At 43.7% G+C, this 15,791-nt stretch overlaps 1 protein-coding gene across 1 annotated transcript in view; it reads right to left on the bottom strand.

Moving 5' to 3' along the window:
- Window positions 1-15,791, bottom strand: part of ALDH7A1 (aldehyde dehydrogenase 7 family member A1) — a 230,707-nt gene that overhangs the window by 56,447 nt on the left and 158,469 nt on the right. Inside the window, exon 14 of the mRNA XM_069227229.1 lies at window positions 1,953-2,069. Within this exon, the coding sequence (XP_069083330.1) occupies window positions 1,953-2,069 (117 nt within the window). The remainder of the gene's footprint in view (window positions 1-1,952; window positions 2,070-15,791) is intronic.

Here is a 15,791-nt window from a genome sequence, read left to right on the forward strand (position 1 = left end):
ATAAATCTAAATTTGGATCATGGATTGGTGGAGCCCGAGTGTGGATTTCTCCAATATGGGCTATTATGTAATTTGAAAAGTCTGCACATAAGGGATTGTGGAGGCTTGCAGAGAATTATGGAAAATAGTAAATGTGCTAATACGTGGATTTAAAGTGGGCATACACCCGAACAAGATTTTAAGATGTTACCTTCCTAATGGGTTATGGCAATTTGCCCCCCAAATGCACAATCTGTCTATACGCTAAACAACCTCCCAAAACTGTGAATTACTACTCATTTATAGGGGCTAACGTTATACATTATTGTTCATTAGTGTTCATGCTTCATTCATTTTACCATGAGATTTGCGCTCACAAATACCTTTGTGGTTCGGTTTATGCTCACCATTTCGAATGACGCACAAATGTTGCTCGTTGCTTACAAAATGTTGGAGACCTCTGCCCCGGAGATTACTTTGTTGTCCCCCTTTTCTCCCAGGGGATTTTGACCTTGGCAGGTTAGTCTAGGACGGCCACATAGGATCAACAGGAAAGTCGAACGCAAGGGGGTAGTGAGCACGTGTGGGGGTACCAGAATAAGAATGCTGTGTCAAGTGAAAACCGGCGGAAACACCACCTCTATAGCGAGCATTACAGTGCATAAACTGTGCAGAGTGACAAGCAACATCTTGAGTTAGAGGCCATATAGTTGGCGTAGAGCTGCCCAATTGTGGAGGAGTGTGCAGACTGGATGAAGTGACTGTCCGGCTGGCACGGTATCAGTAGTTTAAATAAATTAAATACAGCCTAAATACTAAGATAAAGAGCCCAGGTGTAACTAAGAAAATTAAAGCCAAAGGTCAGTCGGTACCTTTAGCTCATGAGAGGTTTAAGACTGGAAGACACCAACAGAGCAAATGAGGAGACAATGTCACCCTTCACAAGATCAGCGGGGTACAACAAGGCTACGAGGGGCTTCACACCCAAGCCCAGTTTGCCACTGCTCACCAACACGTATGACAGGGTGCATCAGGTGCGCACTGATAGATGTTTTTAAGAAATCATTCTACTCTGTTTCAACTGATAGGACCTGGTGCAGCCTTTTCTAAACCTGGTCCATCACATCCAAACATACGTTTTTAATTAATCTGGTATAATAAGAGGTCTTCATAGGTTGCTATTTGATAATCAAAGTTTGGAGATAAAACCAAGAGTTAATTAAATATGCAGGTGGAAACACTGGCGAAGATAGGGTTTCTAAACACGATTCTAGAAGGCACATAATCCACTAAATGCACTCTCAGAAAAATCTATTTACTAAGACACCTGGTTGTTTACTGAAGGTCTGACAAAGAAATCTAAAATAACACAGCTAAGGAGTGACTTCCTGCAAACGTATTACTCTTGTAATAACTAACTATTAAGTGGAGCACATGAAGAGGACAATTTGGGTCAATGCAGGCTCTCCCTTAGCCCTCATTATTGAGAGTTTTTCCTCCAGTTTCAGATTGGGCCAAGCTACCAAGGGTGAGCCATGGGTTCATTAAAGAAACCAGTTTCTTTTAGAAGGGGTCAGATTGTGTGTACCTTTGTGAGAGCTCAGTCATAGGTAACATCTAGACTATTGCCTCTTCCCAAGTTTAACAATAAGAGTTATTTCACTGTAAATAAGAGCATATTTTTGAATGAATTACACATTTTTTACCGAATTCCCTAAATATGAATGGTTGAGCCAATCCACTAGGAGTCAAATCTATAACCAACAGCTTGGATAGAGATCTTTGCAAAAACAAATTAACACACTGAGCGACCCTCTATTACATTTGTGTAACGCAATGCAAGGACTCAACTTTGTTTCCAGTTACTTGGGCAAAGCTGCTCTTCGACAAGTGTCTGCTATAATACTTTTTTTTTTTTTTTTTAAACTAAGTGAAAGAGATACAAGCAAACCCATTTCAATATACAAATTTACCTTGAATTTAATAACGTAAAGAATGGGAGCAAACGTCTCAGTGTGCACTATGGGTGAATCGTGGGCCAGCCCAGTCACAATTGTTGGCTCCACATAGTTTCCTGGACGATCCACAACCTGCAAGAGAAGCAAAAGAGAGCGCAAACGTTTCAGTGCTGGTAATGATGCGAGTACACCTTTGCAAAAACCATGCCAACACATAAATGAACCAGGTTATTGAATTTGGGCATGCTGGGTTCGTGTCCTTAATCTCATGTGTCAAGCTATCATGACATTATCCTTTTAGAATCTTCTTTCAGCCAAAGATTTCCCCTGAGTGGGGTTTTTATGGGGCACCTGTACAAGCCAGGCTGTCTAGATATGCTTACATTATTTTTTCTCCGACCTCTGCTGCACCCAGTACCATCCAGCACAGTGCTGCAGAAGTGGCTGTGCTACCACTGACGGCGAACACTTCCTACTTGGGAGTACTTGAAGTTACTATGAAATGGAATAACCAGACTACATTTGGGAGACATGGGGCGGTTCTGCTGACAGAGTGATTGCCACCCTGTCACCATCCAGCATTCTCACACACAGACCCTTCCTTAGGCAGAGGTGCTAAACCGAGGGTTATACCTTTATGCAATAATGGTGATGTTGAAACGCGGAGAGCCCGATTTAGAGATTTCTGCTTACAAAAAAAAGACTAATAACTCGCTGAAAAAAGTGTCCTCATATCTTATTCCATTTATATCTGTGGATCGTTCTGCTTGTGGTAACCCAAAACTATCACGATGTAACGTGGCTTAGCCACACTGTGATGTGGCGCAAGCCATAGCTCAGAATCAATGATTTAGAATGTCACTACCACTTAAACGAAGACTCTCTACCAAGCAAGTGTAGGCCGATCTGCTGCCAGAGTCCCATAAACTCCTGCACAATATGTTCTCCTCATGTGAGAATTTCACATGCACATGCTACGTATTGAATGTGGCACAGTTATCTCTCCATCCACTATTGGGAAGTCTACAATCCTCAGCATAGGATAGTCTACTTCTCCACTGTGGAAAGGAGGAGGGGGAAAGAGAGAGACAGAGGGAGTGTGCTCAAAATAGAAGAGAAAAGTGTGCATGTGTCTGGAAAAAAGCGAGCGCGCGCTCTCCATTTTCCATAAGTATGCAGATCTTAAACGGGTATACTTTTAGGGCGGGGACATGGAGCGCAGTCTCGTTTCTTAGGCCCCTGATAACAATGCACTCTTCTTAAGGTAGGCCATTCATCTTCTCAAATAACATGCTGTCGATGCCATATAAAACAGGCATTAAGTTTAATATGTGAGCTTATACCAGAATAAGAAGGGCCCCTATTAGCCAATTAGATACCTAAAAAAGTGGCCCATTTACAAACCAAGCCACTTTTGAACTTGTAAGGTCACACTGTACAAGTATTTTGCAGGCTTTGAGAAAACGAATGTATCTGCGTTTGCTGCAGGCAATGCTTGTGGTAATACAAGGCAAATCAAAAGTAGCAAGCATTGGCAATGCCAGTAGGCTTGGCTTTAAAGGAATGTTCTATGGTAATGTGAAGCATTACATGCAGATAGCATTGAAATTTATATGTATTCGTGTGGAAGTAAAGAACAGTAGAATTATAAGAAGGAATGTCTCTGCATTTTTAGGGTACAGGATAGAACTAGACAAGTACCTCATTTTATCTTCAGAAATGCTGTTTAAATAAATGACGACTAGCTTCTCTGCGCCTCTCCACCACTCATTTACTCCACCTGGTTTTCCTCCACTGCCCACTGTTATGGCAGAGGCATACACATAAGAGTTATTTTCGTTCTGTGAGTTTCAGTCACATAAAGATCGAATTGATACCACAGAGCTGATCTGTACTGCCATGTACACTTAGGCTCAGTTGTAGAAGCTCGAAGCAGTATCACGAGAAAAGGGCCTCTTTCTAGAACTACGATTTTCCCTCCTACCACAAGAAAAGATCTAATTCAATCCATAGTATCCCTTCTCTCAAAAGCGCATTCTTTTATTTAGCTTTGCAAAATATCTTCCTTTCTTCTTCGTGGAAGAATTCATCTATTTGGGGACTAGGTTTTAGAGGTATAATTTCCATATTCATCAATCCTCAATCATAATCCTTTCTACGTAACACAATATAATACTTAAGCATGGCAAACATATCTTAGCCTGCACCAGCTGATGGCGCCACAGACTGGAGCATAAGACTCGAACTGTCTCGATTAACATGCATACTAGCACCTCGCATCCTCATTAAAACACCTACGGGCTGTGGGGAGAAGGCCCAAGGCAAACTACTTGCACGGTTTTCGCTGAATGTAAAATAGGCCGTAAACTGATGGTGAAGTAAGACAAACATGGCACAAACTCATTTCACATTATGGGAATACAAGCGGAAAATCCAGGTTTTCATTTGTGAAATAGGGACTGTGCGGCACAATCAGTCTACTCCATTTTAGAATACACTCGTAGTAAAAACAGTGAGGGATCTAGTTCTGATTTTTTAAGTGGCTGCTACTGAACCAGGGATAATTTAGTAAACTCCCCTGACACATGTAGAATGTTTTTTTAATATAGCCCGCCATAAAGTACAGTCCCCAATACCAAGCATGGCAGGCAGGCAGGCAGTGTGTTTGACCTACCTATGGCAGTACAGTTTGCGGAAGAGCTCGGTCTCAATCATGCCACAGACATTCACCGCCCTCTTATCCTCTTTCCATGTCGTAAGAAGCTATAATAGTTATCAGGTCCGGTTCCAGGAATTTTCATCTGGATGGACCGAGAGTACATTCGGGTGGGCCAATATGGGCCCATTTTTATCAATTCTGGAGATAGCCTACAAGCCCAAGGTCTACATCATATCTTCTTCCAAACAGGCATTCAGTGCATCTAGAGAGTTATTTGAGATTATGAGCTGATGTCTGTACTCAGCAGCGACAACCCTTATAATTTCAAGCAGGCCAGGCTTCAACACAAGCACATGGATTCCAAGAAGACTGACAGTTGTTCAAGGCTAAGGAGGTCCCTGTTACCACACCCAAGCCTTGATATTTCGCACTAAGACTGGCTACTTACCCCTTGCAATTTGCACGACAACTATTGCTTTGCATATTGGGAACTTAAGTGTTTATTTTCATGGCATTCTTTTGCGGTGTAATTTCATTGATAAAAAAGTTTTTAAAAAACAGCAACACATTTGGAAAACAGCAGTACTATTGACAACCATGAGCAGTTTTCATAACCGACAAGCGTAAAACCAGTAATTGCAATCATACAGGTAACCTGGGGCTGTATTACGCAGAGTGCCCCGTTACAGAAGGGGCTGCAGATGCTTGCGTAGCCTCTTCTGTAATACTGATTCATGTATAGCCAGTGCTATATTCAGAGGATGTTCCCTTATTTGCATGGGGCGTAACCACACACAAACGAGGGAATCACTTTGTCTCTGAGCCCAGCCATATTATGGATGTGGGCAAAGAGGGAAACAGGCACATGACATGGGAAACAAAAGCAATCATCCAGACTAACAGAATACTCAAGTATGGTTAGGTTTTGTACCAGTCTGAACTGAATGCTCCATAAAGTGCATTTTATTCTCTTGTGCCATGTTATGTTGGTTTGTAAAGCGCACTGTCATAAAGCAGGGTATCCTGGCTCTGAGCGGGTGTGAGATTAGCCAAGCCTAGGGCCTAATGTGATGACTTGAAAAGCCAGGTCTTCAGCTTCTTGTGGTTTCAAGAAGTGAGGGGAAGGCTCGGATTTGTAACAGCATTACATTTCAAGGTTTTGGAGTGATGCAGGAGAATGCTCAACAGCTGGGTCTGGTTTTCCATATGCGTGCGGTGTGTGTAAAGAGGAGTGTTGCGAGCTGGGGTGCCTGGAAATTTTGTGAAAGCAGATGGTATCATTGAGGTATGCTGGGCCAGCGTGCTTTTAAAGTTTGGATGAGATGTTTGAAATGTGCTCATTTTTGTACGGGTAGCCAGTGTAGTTCCTAGAAATGGGGTGAGGTGTGAGTGTCATGAGAGGTTGTGAGCGATTCTGGCTGCTGAGTTCTGGGTGTTCTGCAGCCTCCTGTTCAGATGCTCGTTTATCCCATGTAAAAAGGTGTTCATGTAGTCTAGGTTGCTGGTGGCAAGAGTGTGGATGATGACTTTCTGCATGTTGGCTAGGAGCCATTTGAAAATCTTCCTCAGCGTCTTCAGTATTTTGAAGCACAATACAATTATGGCATTGACTTAGACTTGGATTTTGAGCTTGCAGTCGAGGAAGATCCAAAGGTTCTTGGCTTGGATTATTCAGTTCTGAGGTAGATCTAGGTAAATTGAATTTATTGCCCCCATATGTATATCATCCTGCATTGTAGACCTATATTGAACTGAATTATGATCAGTTCCATTGCGAGTAGACGGTTAGATAGGGTATCACCAGGGCCACTGAATTTATGCAGTAGGGGAGGCCCAAATTATGTGACAGAATAGACTAAATTATGCATCTAGAAAAGGCAAATTATGTGATGTAAAACAGTGACATTTTGCGATAGTATTCATTGTGTGTCATTTTTTTTTTTTACTCTTGTTAACACTATCTGGGGCTAGGTTGCACCGACTTAGTACAAGTTTAACATGCATGTGTAGCAATAAGCAACTGAAAGGTCAAAGGCAACTTTGTAAAGTGTCTTCAACTGCCCTACAACATGCATTGCAGCATTTTTTGTATCTTTTAGTCCTTTTAGGATAGAAACATTTATTTAAATCTGCTGTTTATGCAGCAGATGATAAATTATGTGAAATGCGGTAAGAGCATGATTTTGAGGAAAACACGACAGCCATAAACTGCATTATACCAGTGGCGCTGACTATAACCTGGTAATGTGCAATGTACTTTAACAAGATACCAGAATATGAAATGCTCACATTTGTAACTGCCACACTAGTGAGAACAAATTTAGCCCAACACAATATCTTATTCGAGATAGCAGTTATTTACTTTACCTCAGCATCCGGCACAAAACATACAAATATGTTTAGAGCCTGATTCTCGAAGGTAAACGTACACCTTTGTGTAACTTTACTAGTTTTTTTGGAATTCATAAACTACAGATTTGACAGTAACAATAGTGGTTATATAACTGTGGAGATTTCGCCCTCATGGCAGACTCTGCATATAAAAAGTTAGGCTTGTCCAATCTTTTTATGTGCTGAGCTTCCCACCTCGACTGTGGCATCTCCAGAGTTGTAAAATTCCTGCTAGTACAGATAAACTCTTAGTAAATAGTAAACTTACACAAAAGAGTAAGTTTACCTTGTGAATCAAGCCCTTATGCTATTATGCATTTTAATTCCACATTATTCTTGGGGGACATTTATGATTCCTGGTGGCTGCTTATCCAATGAGACATGCACTGCAGCTTTCTGAATAGTATAATGCATGCCCCATCTTACCGTATGTCCCTGCGTGCATCTCACAAGCTAAAATAAATAAACTCTCAGAACCCCCACACAGACTATAATTGAGGTGCAGAAGGCTGTTCACAGGCCTGGGTCCTAATGTCAATGTACCTGCTGCATAAGGTAAACCTCAGTCCTCACTATCCCAACTAGAGACGGGGAACCCAGTGAAAGCTCGATCTGGGCTTTAGCCTGAAGCCTGGCTCTGACTCAGCTTGAGGTCCTGTTGGAACTTTGAGCTCATAAAGAGCTGAGCTTTTATGTATCTTCTGCCTGCCACCCTGAATCTACCCAGGATGTGGTTTACAACAAGAGCTTCCACTTTTGGATCTGAACAATCTAGATTTGAGTCTTGGTGTTGGCTCAACATCCTGTGATTCTAGGCAAATATCCAGTGCCTAAAAGAAATGAATATGTGTGATGTAACTGGTGTTCATGTAAAGTGCTTCAATACCGCCAGGTTGATTTCGCAGGGTATAAAAACTGCACACAAAAAAAAAAACTGCACAAAGAGGTAAAACAAAGCATTAACAAACGGAGAGACAAATAGCCATTTAGTGGCCGATTTGTACAAAGTGAAAAACATAAAACCTGGATGAATTGCAGCTTCCCCACTTAAACTGTGTGATCTTGGGCACTTATTTCTCTAAAACTCACTTTTGTTTATATTTTTGAAAGAAAGCACATTCAAATACATGAATTAGAAAACCAGTTATACAAAAATATATTGTGTTCGATTTAATAGACTAACATTGCTCTATATTGTGGGCCACAAACAGAGTCCATGTGACAACTGTCTTACCTGTTGGTTAACTTATGGCACTGTCACCGATGTGAGGGGGCAAGGATAACTAAACTCCGATTAAAAACTATCACTTCAGTGCAGCTTTATATTCTGACATACTCCCAAAGCTTCTACGTGTTAATGAGATACACTTTTTAAAGCGTGAAGAGACTATCATATTTTACTTGATGTTTGTTGTATGTTTTTTCGTGGCGAACATTTTCAGGCCTTGGCACGTGCATGGGCTTGAAGAGCCAAGCCAGGCACTTAGGTTGGCTCAGGCTCGGCTCTCCCTGTTAACCTATTGCTTCGCCCACCTCTACCCCCAAAATACACAGTCCAATTGCAGTTTTAAAGATAGTAATAAAAATTACAACGTTCTGATATTGTGAGGGAGGAATGACATAACAGATGCCTTCTCCATGGCCTCTTCTGCCATGACTGTGGGCCAAAGCTCATGTTTGGGTGGGCCTGGCCCACCCCGGTCCCCCTGCTAGAACTGGGCCTGATAGTTCACTAGCCAGGTTTGTTGAAAGGATAACTAAGTTGGGAGGAGGGAGGTTCTAACGTCAAGGGGGATTAGTTAGTTTCTTAAGCAAAGTTACCAAGTTTGCCATGCCCACAGTAAGATTCTCATTTTTCCTGAGAGATTTCATCAGGCTCTGTTCTGCCGTGGCCCATTCTATCATGTCCATCACACAGGTATGAAGCGGAGGGGCTTGGGGCCTCAGAGAATAGACGGCTGCTAGTCGTTTGGCTAAATCTGCCCCAGAGCTGTACACCTCTGATTCATACTGGCCGCCTTTTATCCTCTTTAACCTCTAATCAATAATTTTATAAATGGAAGCAAGTTCATGAAATGTTAAGAAAGTCAGCTTCTGGCATCGTGAGCAGTTGTTGGAGGGCTCAGAGCACACGCACTCGAAGTATGGGGTGCTGTAGCACCCCAAAAATAAACATGCTGGAATTCAGAAAGTAAACCAGCTGTAAAGATAAGATACCTTTACAATTTGTTCTTCTCTTGCCACATTTGCAGTGCGCTCAAAGAAAAAGGTCAAATATCAGGCTACTCTTCTGACAAATTGCTGCTTATTCTTTCAAATGTAGAGTAGGGTTTACTTTTCTTTCTCTAAGCGCAAATGGAGTGTTAAGATAAAGGCTATAGAATACCCGTTTTTTTTTTTAAATAACTTTTATAAAACAACATTTTAATACCTGTAAATGAACTGTCCAAATATTTCAAAACGTAGGAGTTAGGAAAGCACAAATGTAATTCTGTAATATTTGTAATTCTGAAATGTGATGAAAATAAAGATTTAATAGGATCAAAACAAATCTAGACACTCATTTTTTTTTTTAAAGAATCTCTTTATTAGTTTTATTGCTTGAACTGCAAAATCACATTACAGTAACGTGAGTAGCCATGAAAGTTAGTAAAAGCAACAAATACAGAAAAATAAACATTTGCTGTCATTCCAATGTCGCCATTGTGCGGGGCCATCATGTATTGACTTATATGCATATCAGGGTCATGGGAAATATAAACAGAATTTTGCATTCTATGTTTGATAGCAAAAGTGACACAATAGGAACCCATCTATGCAGTTCACACTCAACTGCAACCTCACTGGTGTCACCGTTCCTCATCTGACTCATTTCCTCTCCCCGTCCCTCAAATCTCTGTAGCAAATTTGCCCATTTTCAAAGATCTTCAGCTGCACCGCCATCTCGTCTACATATTTTTAAACAAATCTCTCTGCCACCCATACATGCCAGGGCCCGATAAACCCATCCATGTAATAGCCACTCTTCGTTTGGCTAAAAGCAATGTTAACTGCGTGAATTTGTACACTATTTTCCTGCCCTTGCATCGTTTAATGGCTTCCAGCAGATACACCACTGGGTCTTGTGTAATAATTAAATCGCAGCGGTCAGGTAGATAATCTATTACTGTGTTCCAGAATTCCATGACCAATGGGTATTGCCATGCTAAATGTAGAAACGTTGATGATTGGGTGGGACATCTAGGACATTTACTCGGCCTGGCTTAGTCAAGTCTATGGCGCAGGAGTAGTGTATGTACGAAGGTGATAGTTGAAGTGGACAAATTTGAATTACGTGTTACAAGAAAATGTGCGGATAAGCGAGCATGGTCTACCCTATTCTTCATTCTCCATGCAGATTCCCAGCTCCTCCTCCCATGCTGTCCTCGCTGGGAACTCCACCCTTGGTCCATCTGCCAACATGGTTTGATACAAGTGGGAAATCAAATGTTGTGTACCAGCGAGCTCCAGCAGAGCTAGGAAAAGAAGCGAGGACGGAGGGGGGGACCAGGAACTCCAGCCAGAGTCTCGGATGATATCTACAATACTGGCATATCTCACGAATGGACCCTCCCCCACCACAAATGTGTCCTGTGCTGCCTCCAAAGTGATAAATGTTTCATTTGGATCAATGTCGCCTATTGGACACAGCCACCCTCCCTCCAAGTTGTTACAGTCACAGTGTCTGCTAGGTATCGAAACGCTGGTAGATCCCAGAATTCAAGCTCCCGGGCAAATTGCGCCTTCCTCAGGATTATCTTTACCGCTCTTTCCCAAAATGATGCAGTGTGCTTGATAACAGAGGTCTCCATCCTTGGCGTGTCCACCAGAGTATGAGAGTTGTGTCAGGGTCGTACAGCGTGTTGTGTCCGCCAATAGAGTCTTCTCCCAGTTTTCTCCTTTTGCAAGCCAATGGGCTGCATTTTAGAGTTGTGAGGTGAGATAGTACAGTTCCATATTAGGAACAGCCAAGCCGCCCTGTATTGTGGGACAATGCATGTACTCCCTAGCTACTCGGTGTCTACCTCCTGCCCAGATAAGGTCTGTGAGCATAGAGTGCAAGTGTCTGAAAGTCGTCCAATACAATGCGTCAAAGGAATGTTGCAAAGTGGCAAAAAGACCATCTTGGCCACCGTCTTTCATCCCTTCATTGACAATGGCAGAGAGATCCAAAACTGTACAGATGCTCAGAGACTGGCCATGGTCCTATCAATATCATATTGTTTTTGTTTCTGTGGGGTGGGGACCACGTTTATTCCTACGAATCGGAATTGCTCGCCCTCCCATTTGAGGGGTAATGCAGGCAGTGTTGTAATGCCCCTTCCCATTAGTCCTCCTAATGCAAACAACAATGATTTGCGCGGGTTGGCCTTCAGTCCCTTAATTTCACCTAATTGGTCTAAATAACTTAGCAGAATGGGCAGTGTGTGTCTTGGAGCCATAAGATACAATAAAGTGTCTTCTGCGTAAAGGGACACTATATGCATAGTATCTCCAACCTGTATACCCCACTCCGTCATATCACAGTGAATCTTTATCACCAAAGGCTCCAGAGCTATGGCAAATAACAAGAGGGATAGAGGACACCCCTGGTGTGTCCCTCTACCCACCTCCCATGGAGTATAGTCAATCCTACATGGACCCTTGCCCTGGACTTGAGTGTACAATAATTTTATCCACGCACTGAATTGTTGTCCGAATCCAATCGTCTGTAGGAGAGTTAATAAGTATTGTCAGTTTACAGTGTCAAAAGCCTTAGTCATATCAACCGAGGCAATTAATAGCGCCTCCTTTCTCCCCTCAACCCCAGGCATTACATGTATCAGCTTGCGGAGGTTCATAGTCTTATTCGCCCGAGATAAATCCACACTGATCAGGGTGTATTAAATGAGAAAATACTGTCCGGAGTCTGAGGGCAAGACGTTTGCATAGGACTTTGGTGTCTGTTTTTATCACAGTAAGTGGGTAATAGGAACTAGGGTCAGACGGAACGGTTCCCAGGATGGTGATCAAAGTAATGCACCCCTCTATCACAGCAGGGGGACAACAATGCCTGGCATACTTCCTCCAGGGTAAGAGCGGCATCTAGCTCCTGCGGGTGCACCTCCTTGATTCGCTGCAGCGAAAGGGCTGCCAAGTAAGTGGAAATCGGTCCCCTTCTGAATTCCCTGGAGCGGCATAAATTGTCTAGAGATAGTGCCTGAGTGTATTCATAATATTTCTTTGTGTGAGAGCCTCAGTTCCCCCTGGAGTCTTAAGATGCAGAATTGGGGTATTAGGCATTTCGCGTCTAAGTATGCAAGCCAAACGGCATCGATTAGTATCGCCTTCTCTGTGTAATAACTGTCGGTATGATTTAAGAGTGTATTGATCTAGTTTATCCTTTACAGTCTCCAACTGATGTAGCAGAGCTGCCTCCTCACTCCGTAGAGACTTTTGAAATTGTGCCAGTGCTCCCTCCTTAAGAAAAAGCTTTGTTTGTAGTGTCTTTCGAACCTCGCAGGTAAGTCCCAAACATCGGCCCCACAATGTGGCTTTCATTGCCTCCCACTCCGTCATCTGTGTTCCTGAAGACAACCAATTGGTGTCAATATATTTTGTCAAGGCCCCTGCCCCCTCCAAGGGTCTCCCCGCCCACACTGTCTTGTAGCATTTCAGGTGGTAATCTCCATGCGCCACGACCTAGTGAGGCCTGTCCCCATTCGAGTGTACGTGTACATGTAAATCGGGCGTGATCCGACAGATAGTGGGATAAGTGGGTCATTTCTGTGACCCAAGCAACCCATTGTGTGGTCAGTAATATGCAGTCTAATCTGCTATATGTACATTAAGTGGGGGAGTAGCAGGTGTATTCGCATTGACACAGGTGTTTCTCCCTCCATATATCACAGATGTCCGGATGTGTCATGGTCCCCCGTAATTGCACTTTCAGTTTTGGCTTGGCGTACTGTTGCGACAGGAAGCAGTTTAGATCATCATCAAGTATGCAGTTAAAATCCCCCAACCATAGTATGCCAATGTCCGCCGTCAGGGACACCACGTCTTAATCCCATATCTAACACTTGGACCATAAGAATTGATAAGCATCACATCCACTTCATTCAAACCTACCTTGCAACACTATATTTCGTCCTTCTATATCTGCCATATAGGCTAGTGCAAAGGGGACTCCCAGGGCAAAACAGTTTGTTTTATTTGAGTATGGAAGGCATCAGTCTCCGGAAGGGTTGTGCATTCCTCGTCATATCCAGCCAGGTCCACACCTCTGACTAATTATCAAAAAAGTGTGTTCTCCCCTCATGTATTATCTTAAGTTTGGCAGGGCACAACAACATGTATCGGAGGCCCATGGTGCGTAGCCGATGCTTACTTTCCGTAAATGTTTTATGCGTTCCTTAACTTGCAGTGTATAGTCAGGATAGCTAGCTATATTATGACCCTAATATTGCAGCAGCGTTGTTCTCCTGGTCGCCCCCAATATCTCATCTCTGTAGTTCAGTAATCATGCGATTATACGTCGTGGCGGGGCCCCAGAATTGGCATGGATGCAAGTGCTCCGTATGTGCGTTCAATAAAGTGCGCCGATAATTCTTTAGGTTTCAAAATATCGATCACCCATTTTTCCAGAACTTTTTCTATTGATCAGTCCTCCAAACGCTCAGGAAACCCCAGGATTCCCACATTATTTCACCTTGAGTGGCCTTCCGCATCTTCAGCCCTGTCCTCGAGTAGGGCTGCAGAGGAGTTTAGACATTGTACCTATTGTTGGAGCTGGTGCACGTCTTTATGTAGGGCCGCAATGCTAGATTCTGCTTCTCTGACTTTAACAGCCACTTTGCATAAGTCGGCCCGTAATACGTTTACTTCTACTGATACTCCAGCGATTTGTTCTGCAAGGGCCAGTCTCGACCGTTGTATTGCTTCCATGAAGGCAGCCCTTGAGGGTTCCGTCACATATTGTGTGATGGTGTTGCTCGTTGTTGACTTTAGGAGTTTGTCTTTGCCCATGGTGCTTTAAGAGTGATACTGTCGTCGTCAAGTGGCAGCAGCCAGACAGTTGACACCGGTACACCTCAAGTAGGTTGGGCCATGAATTACTCCTTTTTGTCCACAGTAGTTTAGCTAGTTTCCGCTCAGCGTTTACAGAGAGTCCAAGTGCACAACTTTCATTCCTCTATGGCCCCTGATAACCCCGTCAAACGCAAATCAGACTGGTCCCATCCTGGTGCAGGGTATCGTGCACATGTTTGCGGGGAGGGGTTGCACCGCCCTACCGCAGTCCCCCCTCACACGAGGCCAAATGCTGCTCAAGGTCTTCTCAGTTCCAGATCAATGTCCCAGAAGGGCTGTAGGGGAGAACCAGCCATATTCTCAGTACCCTATGTGGGCCCAGTGACAGGAAAATTAAAAGAAAGACTAAGCTGGAGCAACGTACTTTGCTCTGCGTAGCACAGAATCTGTTCACGTTCATCATGTACCTCTATAAAAGTAATCAAGGCATATGTAATACCTTATTAGTCCCCGCGTAGTATGAATCTCATGGAGACCTTGGTCAATTCCCCCACTCCTCACCTGTAAGTGTCTGCAGCCCCCGTGGCAGGTGGAATTGAAAGGCCACACTCACCGTTGTTTGGTACGCTTATGGGCCTGGTCTTCTTCGCAGCTCCGCGTTCAAGGCGGCCTCATTCGCGATCATAAATTCAGCTCCCAGAGGCCCCAGTCGCAAATGGCTCCTCGTTTTACACATCAGCTTTGTGATGTTGGAAGGGGGCCTCTATTATAACTGTGGTCGACGGTTGTAAAGTGCCTCGCTAGTCACAAATGGAGTGAGGGTGTGAAAGCTGTGCTTCTTATGCTGGTCTTTTCACAGGGTAGGGCGTGGGTTGCACCCTTTTCCCCTCAGCATGTTACCCTCTAGATGCCTTCCACGTCACTCCCAGTCTGCCGGAGTTTCAGGGTCTGCAGGGGACTGCCGGAGTCACTCCACTTTCTGCCTTCCCCCGCAGCGGCAACACATCAGGAGGCCCCCCACTCTGCAGCCAGCCAACTGACACAAGGCACCCCAGCCCCAAGTAGGTCCCCGAATCTCAGCGCCGCTCCTCTTTAAGTTGGTCACAGAAGGGCCCACGTTGCCGGTTTTGGTGCCCGTGCAGTGGTTTTCCCAATTTCTTCGTACAATGCGTACATGGGTGTGCATCTGTGAAATAAGAGGGCTGGTTTATGAGTCCTCGCTAGTCAAACGTGACCAGGATTAAGCAGGATCAGGCGGTTGGGAGCGGGAACTCCCCAGGGACGCGTCCTATGGGCCATGATGTTGGCCATGTCCCCTACAATCAATAAAATGGCATGTCAGTGCAAATTTTGTTGCCAATTCAATGGAAAAAGTGTTTTTTGTAACCAAAAGGTGCTACCATACCATGCTGTAGTAATATATTTGAAACAGTGCTCTAAAATGCACCACTGGCTACATACCACACTCTACACATGCTTGCTGAGTAGGCGTGGCTAATTTGCTACACTTGTTCTTTGTGCAACGCTTGAATTTTTACAATGCCTATTACTTCAGTGATGTAACATTGATGCCAGCGCCATCACTCTGAAAATTGTTCCAGCAGCACTGGCTCACAAGAAGTTCAACTAAGTTTGAGGGATGCTAGGTAGGTTTTATGTAGCTAGTTAAATTGAACTAACTGAAACCTTGCGCTGCTAGATAGTCTTTTAATCTTGATACACTTTGTCACTCCTGGTCAATGAGTGGTTCCCAG

The sequence above is a fragment of the Pleurodeles waltl genome, chromosome 1_1 (genome assembly GCF_031143425.1).
Source record: "Pleurodeles waltl isolate 20211129_DDA chromosome 1_1, aPleWal1.hap1.20221129, whole genome shotgun sequence".
NCBI lineage: Eukaryota > Metazoa > Chordata > Amphibia > Caudata > Salamandridae > Pleurodeles > Pleurodeles waltl.